This window comes from Fringilla coelebs (genome assembly GCF_963513975.1).
Source record: "Fringilla coelebs genome assembly, chromosome: 6".
Classification (NCBI taxonomy): domain Eukaryota; kingdom Metazoa; phylum Chordata; class Aves; order Passeriformes; family Fringillidae; genus Fringilla; species Fringilla coelebs.
Window position 1 is genome coordinate 38,680,697 of NC_140034.1, and position 19,661 is coordinate 38,700,357.

General features: G+C 36.8%; 1 protein-coding gene across 7 annotated transcripts in view; it reads right to left on the reverse strand.

Moving 5' to 3' along the window:
- PHF21A (PHD finger protein 21A) overlaps positions 1-19,661 on the reverse strand; it is a 134,894-nt gene that overhangs the window by 99,215 nt on the left and 16,018 nt on the right. For 6 of the 7 annotated variants that reach the window (XM_084208795.1, XM_084208794.1, XM_084208797.1 and 3 more), the window contains exons 2-3: positions 4,748-4,788; positions 822-957 (exon numbers count right to left, since the gene is read on the reverse strand). In XM_084208795.1, coding sequence (XP_084064921.1) covers positions 822-875 — 54 coding nt within the window. In that variant the 5' untranslated portion in view covers positions 876-957; positions 4,748-4,788. Of the gene's footprint in view, positions 1-821; positions 958-1,950; positions 2,068-4,747; positions 4,789-19,661 lie in introns of those variants that run through there. The other variant, XM_084208793.1, reaches the window with a different exon arrangement.

The following is a 19,661-nucleotide window of genomic DNA, read 5'->3' on the forward strand; positions in this document are numbered from 1 at the left end:
TGATCCATGTTACTTGTCATATACTTATTTTATCCACTGTGTAACAGTTTTGAGTTTCAGATATCTGAAGAGCATCAGAAATACTTGGAGAACTATGTTTAGGAAAGGTCTCATTGATAAATTTAACATTTCAAATTTGCAGCTAGTCTGTGTCTATGGCTGTGACAATTTTCTTCCAAGAATAAATATGTATATGTCCTTCTATATTTACTACATTAGGTTTTAGTATCATTACTCGTAATAGCTCCTCACTGCCATCGCAAAACAATGGCAAACTGCAAACCTACTGCCATATGGTATTGAACAGGTTACTAGTAAAAAGACCCAACATGTAAAAATTTACAAAGCCCAAGCACTACAACATTTTGGTTATCAAAAATAGTTTAGAAGCTACTGAAGTTGAAGACATTCCAGAAGAGAAGCACCAGATTAAACTATGCAGCACTATATACCTTTCACTTCAAAGTTCCTCCACCATATTCCTCCATTGCCAACTGAATACTGAAGTTGGCTTCAGAACATCAGAAAAACCTTCCAGACAGAGGCAGCTGAACACTTTTCAGAATGTTTTTATTACTGCTACAAAATACTAAAAAAAAAAAATCACCACCCACAGTTTGATATGTAGATTTTTCACATTTGCTAAAAAACAACAGGTGGTCAGGTCAAAATGCAGAATGTAAAATTCTGAAGTAGTTTCAAGCTTATAAAATTATTATTACTATAGTTGTAGTGCTATTGCTTAATGTTCCCATTAGTAGTAATACTGTCAGCAGTACTAATGCTGCTATTGCTTTAAAGCAAGAAAGTACATAAATTACCTGGTGAACCTGAATTTCCACTTTCAGAGCCTCCTGTAGAGTCTGCAGCTCCATTCTCTACCTTCTCCACTTTCTCTAGAAGTGTCTTTGCTGATTCCAGTGCCTTTAGTTTCTGCTTTCCTCTTTAACACCAGTCCTATAGAAAAATAAAGGTTTTGTTTTGGTTAGTGAAGGAGAAGAGTCCGTTTGAAAAAAGGAGATTATAACACAACAGGAATTCAATAGAGAACTATATTCAAATGCAGCTTTCTAGCCTAAATACAGTCAGTCTTTTGAACACAAGAAATCTGCAGGCTCTACAAAATGCCTGCCTTCAAGTAATTTAGCCAAAATTGTTACTTCCCACATATCCCAAAGTTGACATACTTATCCCTTATCTTAGTTTGCAGGCAGCTATTTCCTACCAATATCCTATTGGAGTTGCATATTAAATTAGGAAATTTAACTACCGAGAATGTTTTAGAAATCTGTGAAGAAGAAAACTTATTCTGGAGAATAGAATTCTACAACCACAATAAATAGTTAAATTGACTGTACTGCATTAACACACTTTTGTTATACTACAGAGCTGTGTTAGATGGGACAGTGTGCATGTTATTTAAAAGAACAACATTAATATATTAATAACTCATTGCCTAAAGTTTGTGCCAAGTTAGTAATTTCAGTTGAAATCTGTTCTGAAGGAACAGAAGAGTGATATTAAGCAGCACAAGACATTTCAAAAAGATTAATTTTATAATCTTTTTAATCTTGGAAATCTACTTGTAGATCATAAGTATAAAGTTTAGCATCTCCACTTGTACTACAAACAAATTAATCCCCCCGATCTCTGACATAGAAAAGCATTATCAAACATACTTCTAAAAGCCCTGAATGCTGGAAAAGAGATTTTTTTTTTTTTCAGAAATATGTTAAAAGTATCAGCTTCTGAAACAGGATTAAGATTCCCATATGCTCAAATCATAGTGGAACCTGTGTAAAAACATCTATAAATGCAAACACATGAAAGTTACTGGAAAACATTATATAGCAAATTTTCCAGTCACTTTTCCATCCAGACACCATAATTAAGGAATTGCTGCCAGTGTTAAAATAGTTCCTCTTTTTTTATTCTTTGAAAATTGCTCACATTCATTGCACAGGTGTTGTTGCCAATTCAGAGGCCTTCCTAATGAGACTACAATGTTTTCAAAAGGATCCTGACAGCTTTGATTAGACATGCAGGCTGTAAAAAGAGAGTAATTCCCATAAGTTGAAGAATTTTAATGCTGTCTCACTACAGTAAACTGAAGTAGTGGACAAATTTGTTAACTCCTGAAAAAAAAAAAGGTTGAAGGTGAGTGTTTTGTTTTGTTTATTTATCATTTATCTTTTCAAACAGAAATGTTACAAAAAGAGCAGACTATAAAGGGAAGCTAAAAAGCATTGCATTTAAACTCTTTGTCAGTGCTGTCTGCTGTTAGCCTAAAGTTACTTATTTAAATAACAATGGCTCGATCAAACTTTCTAGCCAACACATGAAATGACCTTCTGCAAGGGCCTCTCCCACATGTGACACAGATGAGTGAAAACAGCTGCCTTTGCAGCAATAGTCTCAATAAAATTGTAATCTGTATCAAGGGATACATGGAAATTACATATAGTACCCTGTCCTATTACCACAAACAGTAATGAGAAAACAGAATCATGGATTATTACTTCCACTCACTGACAAGAACAATTATAGCATGCTTTGAGTCCCCACCACTGCAGTTTCAAAAGAAGCCATGCTTCAGAAAACCACGTGGGAGACTGGTTAATGAAAACTGGAACCCACTGCAGAGGGCAGAAGTCTTTTTGACCCTTGGAAATTCAGTTGCAGGGTAAAGACAGGCAGATACGACCAGTGTCTTTCTCAGTGTGTCTTCAAAAATTCAGAAGGCAAGCAAGATGAATAGTTTGCACTGCTCTGTAGCTATGTGCTAACTTCAAACTTGAGTGCAGAACAGCAAAACAGTTATCTCAACTGAATGTAAAAGAGATCCAAAAGAATGTAAAAAATATCCATCACTTAAATATATGTAACTGTAAGGTTACAGTTCATGGCAAATATGGTTACATGTTCATGGCAAATATGACACAGTATTTCTGTAAAAGAACATATAAAGATTGAGCAACTTCTATTAATGCACAACTTAATTTGACAGATAGAAATTGCAGTATTGATGGTTCATAAAAACTAATCCAAGCTAATTGCATCTATGCCTTAAAGAGCTAGCAAGATTTTTCAAAATTAATTTTTAAGAGGTTCAAGAACAAAGTGACACTGCCTTGCAGAAAAAAAAGTAGTTGCTCAGCCTAGCTATGTTTATAGGGGTATAAACATGAAAAAATTTATCTCATTTAAAACTTTGGTCAAGTTGCCAAGTTCTGAATATGAAATACATACAATTGTTTCTTTCTAGGATACACACTCGTAGCTTCCCTTCCCAAGCAGGAATAACTACTCTGTTATCCCTGCCTAGAATTCCCCCGAAGTACCTTTTACACAACCAATACAGTTAAAAAACCAAAAAAGAACCAAAAATAAATGCCAAAAAAAACCCCAAACATTCCTTACATCCACCAAAACCTAAACTGCTTTTTTCTGGTTTACATAGAATAATGTCTATAAATATCTATCAGGTCATCTGGTTAAATACTGCTCATACTTCCTTTGAGAGGAGGTAAAAAACTACATAAGTGGCTATACATTTTGCTAGTGCAAAAACTTTCAGTATTTTTGAACTTTTCTTCTTTTAGATTGAACTTAAAGAGAATATTAAAAAACTTAAGTTCAGTAGCATTATAAACTATCTATAATACCACATTCAAAGAGGTGTAAAACCATCTCTGAATTAACCATAGAACATGGTGCATTTTTCCACTTTACTCTTATGGCAGTGGAGTTATTTCAAATAAAAAGCTTGCAAATGACTGAAACTGCATGAATGGCTCGGCCTGAAAAAATTCTCATTATTTTTAAAAATTCTCATTATTTTTAAAAAAATCTCATTATTTTTAAAAGAAAACAAGCAAATTCCTTGCTCAATACCAGAACTGGTGATTTCCAAAAGGAAGGCACAGGATACAGGAGTACATGCATCTCCTGTACATCCAGACATACTTCCAAATCTCAGCCAGGAAGAACACTGAGGAAGAGGTAAATGAGGCATTTTTGAATGGATTTCAACTATTGGAGGCAGCAGTCTTCCATTCAATTTCTTGCTTGCATTCATTTACTACCAATAATCACTTCTTAAGTGGTTGCTTCAAGACTTATATTTTCATACTCAGATAAGTGCCCCAATGCACTGCATATAGACTATTTAAATATTCAAAGACTGAAAGAAACCTTAAACTCTACAATAATCACATAAGTGATTTACACTTCTGTTATCTCAAATACAATCTACACAGGAACCTCTAAAATATCACAATACTATTTCAACTATGGCTATTTTGGAAGCTACACTAGAAACAAAGCTGACAAGGCATATATATTTATATAAACAAAGGTAGGACACACACACACAAAGCCATGAATGCCTTCTGTGTGTATGAAAGGACTCTGAATGACTCAGAATTTTAGAGAGAAGTCTTTCTGAGCCAAAAATCCCTTCAAATAAATTTGATTTTCACACTTACACCGGAAAAAAAAAAATTTTGAGTAGGTGAATTTAAATGTCCATTTTACTTACAGACCCTTGGGCCCAAATCTCAGCGTTACAGAGATTTTATTTATAAGACTGGGGCTTCCATCAACAACATTTACTTTTTAAGACAGATTATAAGAATAGATAAAATTTCGGTTTCAGTAACCATCAAACTTTTCCAGGAATGGATGCCAGCTCTTCCTATCATCTATTCTTAGGTAAGCCATTTTTGCCTTGGGAAGAAGTACTCACCAGTTTTGAGTAAGTTATCCCTTTCAGCTCTCTACCCCCTCCTACAAAAGAAAAAAAAACAACAACAACAAAAAGATAATTATAAATATTTTTAACTAGAGTTTGAAACAAACAAAAAAAATCAAATATTTGAAACGTTGGAGAGGGAAGGGTTGGGACTTTAGAAAGGGGTTTTTGGTTAGTTTTTGTTCAGGGGAGTTGTAATTTTTTTTAAAATGCTGAAGCTAACTATAAAACACCACTTTGAAAGAAAATCTGTTCGAAGAGGCAGAGAAAACGAAGGAGACCTACAATTTTAATCTGGATTAAAATACAAACTATGACTGTCACTAGGGGGAGAAGCTATTAGAGGTACAAATTTTTCTAGTTCTGTGCAAGGTCACTGTCCCCCTCCCATGGGGAAAAGACCTGCTCTCCATTACATTATAAGATCTATATCGTAAGCCTCGTCAGTTACCACAGCTAAATATGACGAGGTTAGCCACCCTAGACATTTGCCCACCATCTCTGCTAGAGGTTATACCAACACCCAAAGAGGGTAGAGCAGGTGATAGGTCAGCTCAGTCACCACAGCTCCAGTCCCAGAGTACTGCTAGGGACTGAAACAAACAGCAGCATAAGCCAGTATGGTGGGACACAAAAGGTGGAGGCCAAGAAGAGGCACTGCCTGTTATGCTGCCTGGGTCATGGGCAGAACATTCTGTAGCACAGCAAGGTAAGTAATACCTCTGAAATCACCACATAAGTCATAGAAAACTCATGAGTCAGAGTTCTAAAAAGATAGTTACAATATAAATGATAACTCATTTGCTCAATTACTTTGCCTGATGCTAAAAAAAGGCTCCAAAATACTCCCAATTTTCTAGTAAAATACTATGATATTAGAGTATTTGAAGCTTTAACTTCACAGCTAACAAGATCTTTGCAGATGTTACTATCCACACATAAGTCATCACAGAGCTGAAGTTTAAGCCCCAGCCTTATAAAAAGATACAGCAGTAGAAAGTCAGGATCATCTCCTGCTCATTGGAGACCAGCACAAGTGGAAGGTTTCCATTCACTAACCAGCAGAACCAAGGGCTGATGACCACTAAGAACAGAAAAGAAAACAGGAAGCCTACTGCTGGCAGTATTGTCAATCTCCTAGTCTCAAATTTCATTATGCATTTTGAACCACAGAATATTACAGGTGATGTTTAAATTTAGAGCAATTTCAGGTAAGTTTCCATAACATCCAACTGCTACCATGACAGGTTATGAGCTGGGAAGTATGGACTGTTTTGAGGTTGTATTCAAAGTATGTATATTCACTCTGGATGCTACAGTTTTAAATACTGTCATTTTTGAGGGTGCTGGAGAGACAGGTATTATTCTCAAACTCTAGTTGTTTCTTTTTGGTATTAAAATCCTACTTGTCACCTCCACCTCTTACTATCAGTCAGTCACCTAATTGGTCCAGAGACCTACAGAGGAAACCCTTTCATCATGCCAGTACTAAGAGCACTCTTCAACAAGCAACTACAACTATCTGTCCATGCTTATTAATAAAAAAAAATAATAATAATCAAAATCTCACTGTTCTAGATTACTGCCTTTGGAAAGCTAAACAAAACAGTCAGTATTACACATCTGCAAATGGAGCCTTAGAATAAATAAGCATGATTTTTACTTAAAAAAAGAAAAATATCAATTTACTTGTAACACAAGAACACACAACCTGACAAGAAAGCTGTCACTTAAAAATAACAGCAACTGTTCCTTCCTTCCTATTTTCCCCCTACGTAGAGACTCGCCTCCATAGCAGGACCCTAGCTCCATCAAGATGGAACTGTGCAGAAAAAAGCTGCACAGTTACAAGCCTTCAGATTCCATTTAATCTCACTGCAACCCCAGACTCAGAAGCCAGGAGCTCCCAAGGACAAAGTTTAGAACACAAGGAGTTTAATCGTGACTATCCAAGTGAACCACTGTGTTGCCTTGGAGAAGTCACTTAGAGAGGACCTATATAGGGAGTGGAAATACATTTGCATCCTCTTCTGTAGATAATTTACTGAAGGCTTTTTCTTTAGTGTTTAGAACAGGTTAACCTTTGAATGTCAAACCTCTGGCAACACAAAATTCTGCCCTTGCGCAGGTATACTATTTTTACTAACATCCCTGCCTCATTTAGTAGAGAGGACAAGCACAAAGAATGAAGTATCAATTGAATTTCTTGTAACTCTGAACTTTTGATTTGCGTGGTTTTTTAAACTCAACATCTAAGCCCTATGACAAATAAAAAATTGGTTTCTTTATAAGCAATGCACTAATGAGAGCCACAGCTAAACTTGTGCCTGATACAGGCAAGTTTTCTTAAATAGAGAATTGAGACAGAGAAATTAAGAACAAATACCCAAGACTGGTAATCCTTAGCAACTTAAACAGATATAAGTTTTCAACTGCTCTTATCATTTTTATAGTAGAGAAAAGCAGTAAGTTTGGTTCTTGCAAACTCCCTGTATTTGTGGATACTGGGAACCAACACAGAATAGTATTAATGAAAAAGGGATAAAGTCTGCTCTGTAGATGAAATGAGATTATTTCTTCTTCACAGCAGAAGTACATCTAGAAACTCACACTGCCTCTGTCATGCTCACTACAAAACACATTAGAAAGTTAAGATTAGACAGCTCACAATCACTCATATCAATAGAGAAGTCTGAAGAGTTTAGCATTATACAGGGATTTGTAACAAAAAACTTCAGCAGAAATGTACCACAAAATCTCAGCAATCCAATTTACTGAGGTAGCCTTCTGAAGGCTCTAGAAACATGCTGTAAATTGTTCAAGGTGGGAGCCTACAGGGTTAATTCTCAGATTATTACAGTATATTCTGTAATATTTAGGGGTTTTTTAAACCCCAGGTCTGGGAGTCAAATTAAAGCTCTGCCTTCTTCCCAAAATATATATATGATCTATGATTAGAAAAGTTACTCATTTCATGGGACCATTATGAAAACTAAGATCTCAAAACTCCTATGTTTAAGGCCTGGTAGCACCTGAGGACATCAGAAAAACACATGGTGGTGAAAACATTTTAGCATACTGCACCTGAAGGCTTAAGACTGTTTAAATGCTAATTATCTGTATATTAAGATGTCTGGTTATAACAATTATATACTTATTACTACCTCCAAGTTATACAATCAAGTTTATGCTACTGTAACCTGAGACTCACTTGGAAAAACTGGAAAAAATGAAATGTCATGTTCAGCAATTTTTTCTTTACATTTTTCCTAACTCTAGAAACTAGCAAATGTTTACGGTCAGACCATGAAAGTCTATCCATTCATATAATGTTACAATCCTTAATTATATATCTTTTACTTTTTGCCAAAAGGATCTTCATCTTGTTTAGTACACAGAAAAAAAAAGGACTAAATGCTGTGCAGAGGCAATTGTGAACCTGATATTTTTTCACATTTCAGAGAATTGCTCTTCAATATGATGGTAAGGCATTATTAATTTTGTACATGTGTGCACAACACACACCACACAGGAAGAATTCTATGGACTTTTGTTTTTAGATATGAACTCCTCAAAGTAACAGCTCTCCCTCCCATATTTGAAAGACATTCTGTACGTAGAGAGTATCTATCACTATGTTCTAAGACAATAAGTCATAGCAGATACTTTACTGTGATTTTCAAGTCAGCAACTCATATTCCTTCACAGGGCAGGATTTCTGCAGTCTTAAGACCAAACACAGGCCAGACAGGGTATATAACAAATTTCATATTACATTATTATAAGGCTCATGTTTCGATGATCATCATTAGCAGTGCTGGTGCTGTTGCTTCCATGACAAAGACGCCTCCTCCTTTGTGCCGGTGCACAAAAAATCTGATCTTCCTGTTGTGCTGCAGCTGAGAGAATTCCCAGTCAGCCCCACTAACACATGCCAGGCAGGTGGTAAAGGGACCAACAGGATTGCTCAAGATAACTGAGACTGCACTGAAGTGTACAAGTCATGCCTTCCAGTTTGTCCATCTGTACAACTGCTCTCTCTTCCTCCTTCCTTACCCACACACAATACTGACAGATTAACTCCACCTAAACTTGTCAAGGAGCCTGGATTTTCTGCTTATGCATGCAGACAACTTAAAGGATTCAAACTACAAACTTCAGTTCTACCTAAAAGTTCTTCTGCTGCTATGATTTGCCATGAAGCAAATGCAGTTTAGAGTTTAAGACACCTGAAGCTGACTTCACTTGGAGATAGATTGCTTCACCGTCCCTGAAAAACTTTATAAAACCATCAGGCTAAGTTTAAACAGAAGTGTGTGACACCATCATTTGTCTTTGCAGAAGCAGTACTATATTTAACACATAGAAAATTAGCTAGAAGACTCAATACAGTTTAAAAGACAATCTCTAGTGTAAAGATAAAACCACTTCACAAGATGATTCTTAAAATATCCACCAAAACTTGCCGTGGCACCAAACACATGTAAACAGCTGACAATTACCCTCTTAGCTCTTGTCCTATGACTACAGCTCCATTGGGCATTAGTAATTCTTCCTGAACACAGGCTTTCCTGGCATCTTGGGGGTGAGATGGAGTATGAAATCACACTCTCTGGCAAAATGATAAACTACATTTGGCCAAGTAGAAAATTAGCACAAACATGTTTTAAATCTCAGAATCATCTCTGTCACTTGAGCAGATTCAAGATATATTGCTCTACACTTTTTACCTGTGCATAAACCCCTCTTCTTTGCACAGTCTTATCCTACCTCTTGAATCAGAGAAACCTCTCTAACCTATGACCATTAGTGAGCCTGGCAGATGTTCTTTCTGACTTGGTATCAAGGACTCCCCATTTAACCTAACATTCATAAAATTACCATCATTAAAATTCTGCTTTTTGTACCCAGCCACAAGTGTACAGGGATGTTTTACAGCACTGTTGCATTCAGAAGTTGTAGTACTGGAGAACCACTAAGCCTCACTTTGCTCAGTGAGTTAACTTTTCACCAGGTTCTAGGTACACACAAAATCACCCTATAAGCAGTGCGGCTAAATTCTTGCTCATGTAAAAAAAAGTTGTATGACCTGGATTTTTATTTCAGTGAATTACTTTTTAGAAGGACTGTTTAGCTAAACACACACCAAGAGTACTAATAAGGTCTGTAAGTTTATCTTTTATTAGCAGTGCAACAGCAAAGTTTCATATTTGAAGTGGGGAGCTGAAGAATCTTTTGCAAAATTAAAATATTTACATGATGTGAAAGTAGGTATAAATTAGCAGAAGGCAAAGTTTGGCATTTGTTTCTAAAAATGTTTTGCTGCATTATTTGATATTCCATAGCATTGCTGGAAACATGGGTTGGTTGTAATTTTTTTTTAAACATTGTTTAACAATTTAACTACAAAAATATGTCAGTTAATCTGTAAAGTCTTAAGACTGTAATTTTTCTTTTAAAATTATTTTCAAGTATTTAAAAAGTATATATACCACTGGTAAGGAAAATAAGATGGAAGGTCAACAGAAAACAAAAGGAGCTGTCCCCTCCTAGCTGTAATAGCCCACTATTTGGATCTCAAAATTTATAAGAAGTGCAAAGTTATTTGAATGTTTGTGCTTTATGGTTTTGTTTTGTTTTTTAATAGCATGTCTAGCAAAATCAGTTTATTGACCTATACTGTTCTTAAACTGTTTTGCAAATTTCTTATTCCAGTCCCTGAGAAGTTCCTGCCTTCCTTTCATACCTCAGAGACAGAGAACTACTTGGGAAAAAGGGGAAGAGAGGCAGTTGAGAGGAGGAGAGAAGACCCTTTCTAGAAAGGACACACCCTATAAATCCTAATAATTGATTTAACAACCACAGATGCAAGGAACTAGAAAAAAATTAAGAAAACTCTACCCCAGTACATATTAAACTAATTTTGCCCCCGAAATTTTATTAAGAAGAGAGGGATCTCTGACTTCTGGTTTTAACCTTTTAAACATGAGGAGAAATTTCTTATTGAGTGCCAAACCCTTTTTCCCCTCCTAGCAACCCACTTTATCTTGGAAAGAACTGGGAATAACACATTAGTGAGGCAGAAGTGCCTTAAGAGTTTTGGGATGAGGTCCAGGGTACATAAAGAGATGATCTGGGTAGTGTTGCAAGACTGCAGGCATGAAATGCAAAACTAGAGGTACCTCTGGCTATCACTGGAAGTGCAATTGCACTTGTGATAGAGAGAACCTCAGGTATGTGCACGTCCTGCTTGTACAGACTATTCTTTGAATTTTATATATCTACCAGAGACATTCAGAGGACAACATAAAAATGTCAGAAGAGCAGCCCAAGGCCTCAACGACGCAGCCGTGACACTCAAGGACAGCCTTGGCCCTCCATTTCCACGGGGAAAGAGGTGCCGTTACCGCAGTCGGCCAGCAGGGGGAAATGCCAAACAAGTGAAGGGGAAAAAAAAAAGTTAAAACACTAAACATGAGCAATAAAATTCGGCAAACCACACACATCTCCTCAATTGAGATGGAAGGAAGAGATTCTGCTCTCGGAGAGGGAAAGCAGGATAAATGAAGTATATATGACTCAAAGCATTCTTCCAGAATTTAGAGAGGAAACAGTGAAAGTGCAAGTCCAAAACACAAGCAAGTAAAAGCAAGCTTTCAGTTTCGTGTTAGCGCGGTGACTGCAAATCAGTTAAAGGCTTCTTACATCTAGTGTTTTGATGAAAAGCAAAATATTGTGACTAAACAACTGAGAGGACTGAGCTGAAAGATTTATTAAGGATTATCCAATATGAATGCATAAACTAATTTATTTAAAGTGAGCACACATATCCTAGAAGATCATTCTGCATTACAGAAGACTGCATATTACATTTATACAGAATCCCAAGAGTCTGGACTTTTTTTTCCCTAAAGAAATTTCAGAACAGCAGGGCTCAATTAGAGATCCTGAATTTCCTTCTACCTAGTAAATATTACCTATGCAGCATTTCCATGCTTACAAAGTACAGTGAAAACTACTCAAAGGAAGTGTTGGTCAAGCGTATAAATCTGTGTTAAATGCACATTGACGAAGGGCAACTTGCATGTAACAGACAGGAAACAGACAATTCCACAATGTGTTTTAAATTAAGAAATAAAAAAGCAAAATGTGAATTTGTTGAACAAAGAAATTTAACAGGCATTTTCAACGAAGAAAAAAAGACAAACCCTGCAATCACAAGGGCTTTCTGTTTAAAATATCACTGGCTGAGAATCACAAGGAGCAGCAGTGAGATTTTCAGTGACAGATTTAGAGAGATTAGCTACACAAGCTTCTACTGATGTTACTGTTCCACAAATATCAGACAGAAGCAAGTACACATGTAATAACATGCAAACATTTAAAAATGCAGGTGTATTGTGATTAGTGATTGTATGGCAGGGTACCTTAAAACAACAGGTAATCTTTTATAGTTCTGTATTTATAAAGTTCTTTCAAAATCAAATGCTGTACTTTCAGTAAAACCCTTGTCTCAATATGTCCATGAAAGCTAAATGCAGTTTGCCAAGCATACACAAGGAAAGTTTAGACTATCAAGAGACCTAAGTGAAGCCTAGTTCTGCTCAAAGTTTATAGTTCTACCTTCAGTTTCTTTCTTAATATTTAGCCTGCAGGCTAAATAACACTCCCAGAGTCAGCTAATCTAGCTGGCCAAGGCACTCTCCTTCATGTCCTCTTCCAGCTGAGAGGTCCTACCTCCAGCAGTCTTCACTTTTTCTGGGGGGAGTGGTGGGCGAGGAGGTGTCACATTCCGCAAAAAGTTGAAGTGATTCACATATTGGTATGGGGAATATCATGCAGAAGCTTCAGCAGTAGAACCACTGCGCTGGCAGCACAAGGCAGACCTTCCTTCCTTTCTTCAGCAGTTATCAAGTTCCATTGTGCTATACTGGGTACAGGACTATGCATTTTGCTGATTCTTTTTAATTAAAGCGATCCTCAAGAAGTAACCTTTCACTTTCCCCATATGGTCAGAAATTTGGCTTGTGAGCTACATTTTCATTGACAGAGTCACATTTGAACATCCTTTTCATTTTGAAACTAGAAGACCTACAGAACAACTAGGGGTAAAGATGCATCTTAGTTTGACAGTCCTGAATTCTTTCTCTTCTGCTTGTTACTCAGTTAGAATAGAAATCATTATTATTTTCTGTGTAACCTCATAATGGCACAGGCATTCTTTAAATACTAAGATTAAGCCAACCTGTGCTGACTATGCTATGGTCAACTTTCGTGTCACTATACTCCAACAGGTACTGGCCGCCACTTAGACTGTCAAAGTTCTTATAATAAACTGGACTCCTCAATTTAATTATTTCATCACATGCATTAAAAAGAAAACATTTAATGTATATAAGGTACAGTAGATAAACTTGAAAATTAGCTGATAATACACATTCTTGTATTCTGTACTTTATGCTACTGAAAAATACTTTTAAGAATATAGGAGTTCATTTCATCTGATGTGGAACTTACATTCTAACAGGAAGCGACATGGCTCAAAATGAGAAACTATACATAAATTTTTGCCTTTACAACAGTACAGATCACTTGCTCTAATATGTTAGGCTTTTAAATTATTGCCAAAAGACAATATGAAAGTTATTTGTTGGTGAACAGATGTTCACGTGGAAAAAGTATCAAAAGAACAATCACTTGTTTCCTAATCTGTCTTCAGATTTTACAAACAAGATGAAAAAGCTAACCTGCTAAAATTGGGGTTTTTTCTAGAACGAATACAGGTAATTCAGTTTGACGAAGTTCTACATAAAACACTCTCAGACTTCTGTTGATTCTGTTGGGTCCTCTGGACTCTGAAAAGGTGGCTGGGACCCTCTGCTGCTACCTGACAGGTATCACATTTTCCTCTCCTTTTGACTATAACATGTAAGTACAGCCTGATTGCATTTAGTAAAAACCACTCTCATTTTATATTTGCATTTGTTTCAGTTTTTAGCCAAACTTATTTCAATTTCTCCAGCTATTATTTCTTTAAACCATGTTGTCATTTTGGCATTCCTGATCTCCTGAGCACAGAGACCAGCAAAGAAAGAAAGAAAAAATAAAACAGAAAAAAGACCAGCTTGAGACCCTCCAACAATAAGTACTGTATTCTCTGTGTAGAGATTAATTAGATAAGGATCAATAAGGTTTCTATGAGTTTCTAGTTTTGTGTACTGATAAATTATGATAGAGCACATAAAGGTATCAATATGTTTGACACATAGCCTAAATAAAAAGGCAGTAAACAGAATTGGGTAAAACCTGCTTGTTTCAAACTCTGAACATACCAGAATATTGAAAGCTCCTTTCTCTCCCCCTCCATCCCAAAATAAAAGCGTGAGTGAGAAGGGATTTCATTACATTCTTAGAACTGTGAGAAGCGAAGTCAAAGGCAGCCACTGGCATTCAGCATGCAGGCTGTACACACTCCCAAGTACGTCACGCTGACAAAACACGCTGCCTGAGCGATCTGCCTTCCCAAGGCCTCCAACGCGCTGTCGCTAGGCCTAAATCAGGTAGCTCTGTGTGCAGTGCTGCTGCAGATGAGCAAGTGGCCACCCCTTCTCCCCATTTCCCTTAGATTTAACTACCAGATTGTTCCAGCATCAGCTTTTTCTCTCTGCTTCCTTCAGCTGTAATGACTGTATTTAAAAAGACAACAGCATCATGATTTGCTGTGAAAGATTCGGCCCTAATTTTTTCCTTCTTTACTAGACCAGCTCCCCTGCAGCTCCTGAGCCATTGTCAGCTGTTGTTTTTTGTTCCTTGAATGCAACAGGACTTGGCCTGCCAGGCTGCATCACTGTTTTCACAGCACACCTCTAAGGGGAAGAAAATCTCCTTTTCCCTGCTTCCTGCTGAGCACTGTGAATATTTGGATTTTTCCTTTCTCCCAACAGATACACAAGTCCACCACTGTTGAATATTCACACATTCCTCTCTTTCAACGCCAATTCCTTCTTTCCCTGTTTATTTTCATACAAAACTATTAAATGAAGGTGTAACTAAGCTGTGGCCCAAGTACCTCAGAAGATTTTATAGAGAACTTGATTCTTCTGCCAAGGTAGTCCTATTCTGACAACTACATTGAGCCATTTACTTTATTTAATGCAGCATTTTCCTGCTCTTATGATTTCTAATCTACCCCATAGCTTTGCAACACTCATGTTCAGGACAAAGAACTCTGTCTCTATAAGTCATGAACTTTGTCATTTGGGCAAGATGTAATAATGGTGAGATAAACCCCATATCTTCTCATAGCTTTACCCTGGATGACACTCAGGTGAACTATTCAAAGCAACAAACACAACGGCATCAACTAAAGTATGATAAAGTATGAACTCCCAAAATTCATCCTCACCAAGCCAAGCAAAAGAGAGTAACCTTCTGGAGGTCAAACATGTATCAGGAAAAAAAAAAAAAACCTTTAAAAATCACTAAGACTAAAAGGTAATTATAGAGATGCAAACTTTACCTGAACACTGGAGGCAAAAATTGACTTAATTTTTTTGTTAAAAAATTGTAATTTTACACTCAAAAAAAATGTCAACAAGAAGCCTAAAATAATCACCAGTTTGTTTCTTCCAGGGATCAGCTAAACTCAATTCAAAGAGAAAAGATTTTTCTAGGCAAAAGTAAAGTATCCAGAGCATATACAACTTTAAAAAAAAATAAATATATATATATAATTATTTTAAAAGTGATTTAACTAGCTCATTGCAATGGAAACCCTGACAACACTTCAGAAAACATTTATGACAGAGTCCTAATGAACTATTAGACAACAACCTACACAAAAAAAGACAGACAAGTGAGAACAAGTTTATATACACACCTTGGAAATACCTGTTTTCTATTCCCCACTACAGATTTGTTTTCTGATCTTAGCAGCTGTTTCCTTCTCTCTGTTCTGCACAATATACCTCAACTAAATTACAAGTTTTGTTTCAGTCCCTTGTCATTCAAAAAACACCTGTCCTAGAAGGAAGGAAAAAAAGGATGGTACCATTCTCCACACTCTTTTCAGTCCCCTCTGCTGGAAAAAAACCATATATGCTTGTTCCAGACAGAAGGTATTTAGGTTCCCAAAGCCAAACATGAGCATTTTAAAGAATTCTAAACCCAGAGGTGTTTAATGTCTCATTAAAGTCACTCCCAGTGAGTAATAGTCCTTCTTGTCATTTTAACCTGTGCTAAATGGCATATTTTCAAATCATCTATTGGAGAAGCAGTAAGAATTTCAATTATTTCCGCCCTTTCTACTTTCTCAAGTTGCATTACCAAGCACATAACATCTGGCACAAATTCTGTGGGGGAAGAGGCTTGTACATCATCCTTTTATACACTCTACAGTCTTTGAAGAGGGCAGAATGGTAAGAAATACGTTTTTTCTGGAGTGGACAGGAATGGTTGTTTACCAAAGGACCCTGGGATCAGCAGAAGCATGTGTTGCCAGTTTCTGAAGATCACATGACTTGCCTCTGTCAAGTCACTTTAAGAGTTTCATCTTTCAAATACAAAATAACGATAACTGATTTATAACAATGCAAGTATATATTTCTTGGCTTTGTATGTTTTTAGAAGTATCTATTCACTAACACACAAAACCATGCTTTGTCCAATTAGAGACCGACACCAAAGCAAGCTTCAACTGCTTAACTTCATGAGCTACAAAACCAAAACACAATAGTCAGTCTTCTCATTCATGAACATCAAAAACTGTAGTCTTACTTTTCAAAAATCTGCATCAAAGTTCTTTTTCAAGCATTCCAGGTAACAGCAATTTTTATGAATTAAACTTTTTGTGGTTATTAAGTTCCTGCTGCAGTCACAGAGTACACTAGAGACTGTTCAAATTCTACAACAGCTTAACACTGATCTACTAAAAAAATATTTTTTCCACAACTTGCAAAGCATCACAAGCATGCACCCACACAAGAGTACAAAGTGCTGTGAGCTTCTGAATACAATAATGTAAAATTGTAATTCAAATTACTAAACGCAATTACAAATAGCAAGAAGTTGAAGGAGGATTGATTCCCCCAACAATAACCTAAACCACCTAGATATCTGAAAATTTGTATAATCCATGCACACTGAGCAAAGCTGAAGAAAAGGATGCAATTCCTACCGCAGGTAAATCAGCACTACCATGTGTTGCCAAGTTCTGAACTAGTTCATTTGAATATCCTCTGTCAAGTTACAGTCTGGATGTCACATCTGCATGCTCCTACGTGACAAATTAGTCTCCTTGCCCTCTAGGCTAGAAGTCCTCTGGACAGAAGTGTCTGTTGTAGTCCTTCTTCCTATCCCTCAGATATAGGAATGAACACTCACACACTACTGTGCGAGTTAAATTATTTAACACCCAATCAATACTTACAGCAACAAAAGACAGGTAAATTCACATATATAGAAGCATAATATTCAAAAGAAACCTTACTTTCAAGCAGAATTTATTCTCTGAGAAGTATCTGTTCCCACTGTCCTAACAGTCCAACTAGCTAATAGAAACTTCCCCCATAATCAAATTAAGATATTCTAGTAAGACAAGGAGTAAACCGATGAAAGTTAACACCTGCCATTTGCCTGACAGTCAAACTGCCTTAAAACTCATTGATACCAATGCTAGGTGAGTGAGAAGTTTTGAGCTTCAAACCAGAGTATCAAATTTTTAAAAAATTCTACCACAATAACAAAATAAGATGAGGAGGAGATTCTTGGTATCTATTAAAAAAATAATCTCACAGCTGGTCACAGTAAAAACATCACAGACTTGGTTAAAAAGGCAAGACAAGGACTTCCACAAACTGGAAAAGAACTGAAGAAAAGAGGCTGGGATGAGGCAGGATGTAGGAACAAATTATAGAGGCAGGAATGAATTATATCACCCTTTGAAGGTGATACAAGGCACTGGCTATTTAAACAAAAACCCAAAACATAGAAAACAAAACCACACACACACGAAGGAAAAAAAAACCCAACAGCAAAACCCCCCATTTCTAAGGAACACTCTCTGCCAAGCATTCATATAAAAGATTGCAATCTTAATGAAATTAAGCTTTTGGACATCCAACTTCAAAGCAAATGAAAAGAGATGCTGGACGACCTCAACATCTCAAATACCAAAATGTTCATACAGCATATTGCAACAAAAACAAAAGGAAGCAAAGCCATTTGTATACCTTACACCACCTTACAGAGTAAAAGTCATGAGAGGACCTACACAAAAGTAATAAAGAAAACACTGAACAGTCAAAGAGCAGGGAAGTTACCCCAACAAGGATCAGGGTTAAGTCTGTGAAAATAATTTTAGCTTATCTGGCAAATAGGAAGGTTGCACACATTGTGATGCTTTCCATCATTTCAGATAGTTGTAATTAAAGAAAACTTCAGAGAGTTACAGGGGATCTGATAATACCAAATGACTGGTTTTCATTTATCATTTTGTTGTCCCAGGTCGAGAAGTGCAAAATAATATACTCAGAGGAAAAAATAATCTAGCTATAAATACACAACAATGAAGTGAAACTAGGCATGACTACTTACAATAAAGATTTCAAGATTACTGCAAGCAAAGAGTTCAACTCTCAACAGCAAGAAGTCCAAGAAAAGTCCCAGAAGGTATTAGAAACAAAACAGAGGAAAACCAGGGAACATTCTGCTGTGATGCACGCTGCACATAATTCTGGCTGCTCCACCTCAAAAAAGGAAGAAATAGAAATGGTACAGAGAGGAATGACAACAAGACAGCATGTTTAAAACAAATGAAACTATTTTTTTCTTGCACCAATCTATCTCACACACAGAAAATGCAGGTAAACTGCAAGAACTTGCTGCTGTGAAACACTATGCAAGCCACAGATATTTATAAATTAGTTCAAAAAGGCAGCAAATTCACCTATAAATAGTTTGATGTTGCTATTCACAGTGCAATAGCCCAAATGTAGCTTCCATCTCAGACAGCAGCTAAACAACTGTCAGAAACCTACTGTTAATGTTTCAGCGGCTGACAGAGTGCACCCATTTCCTACACTGTTCAGTCAGCTGCTGCTGCTAGGCACTGATAAAGGCAAGATGCTGGATTAGATGGACATTTGGTCCAGCAGAGTATGTTAGTTCCTATGTTTAATCACATTGAGCAGCCATGCTGGTATATGTCTTGGTTTGTTTTGGAGATTAGTTTTCTGGTAAATAAACTAGGCTATAATTCAAGCACATAATGTTAAAAGCAGAAATTGCAGCTTCTGAAGCAGACATCAAACTGGTTTGTGTAATATAATGCAACACTGAAATAAAGCCATAAGCAAGTACTGAAGGCTATAGAGGTTTTTTTGTTGTTGTTGTTGTTTTATATAACCCACCAGACTGATGAAAAATTCTCCAAGCCCCTCACCAATCAGAGTGTCAATGGGAAGAGACTCAGGCAGTCTCTCCTAACTGAGAAAGGCTCAGAAAGTTGGAAAGCAGCACTAAACATAAGCCATGGATGTTTGCTGCAAAAACTGCCAAGACCCATTTAAGACTGGCAACGATTTGGCATCAATCCAGCTGACCAGAGAGAAGATCTCCTGAACCAATGGATTCAAAAGGAACATGTAGATGAATGTCTGACTTCTCTCCAAGAAAACTGAACTTGTTTCAGGTCCTGCCTGACCCCGGAGGAGTGCAGGATGCTCTCTGTTTTAATAAGGAAGTCTAGGTGAAAAAGTACTACTGTCACAGAAAATGCATAAACTCAAGCTGAGGCCCAGGACAAACATCGAACAGAATTCTGCTAGAAGTATTGCTAATCCTGCTAGAAAGCACTGCCTAAACAATTTGGTGATTGCCTGCCTTCTCATCACTGTCAGCTTCCTTCTCT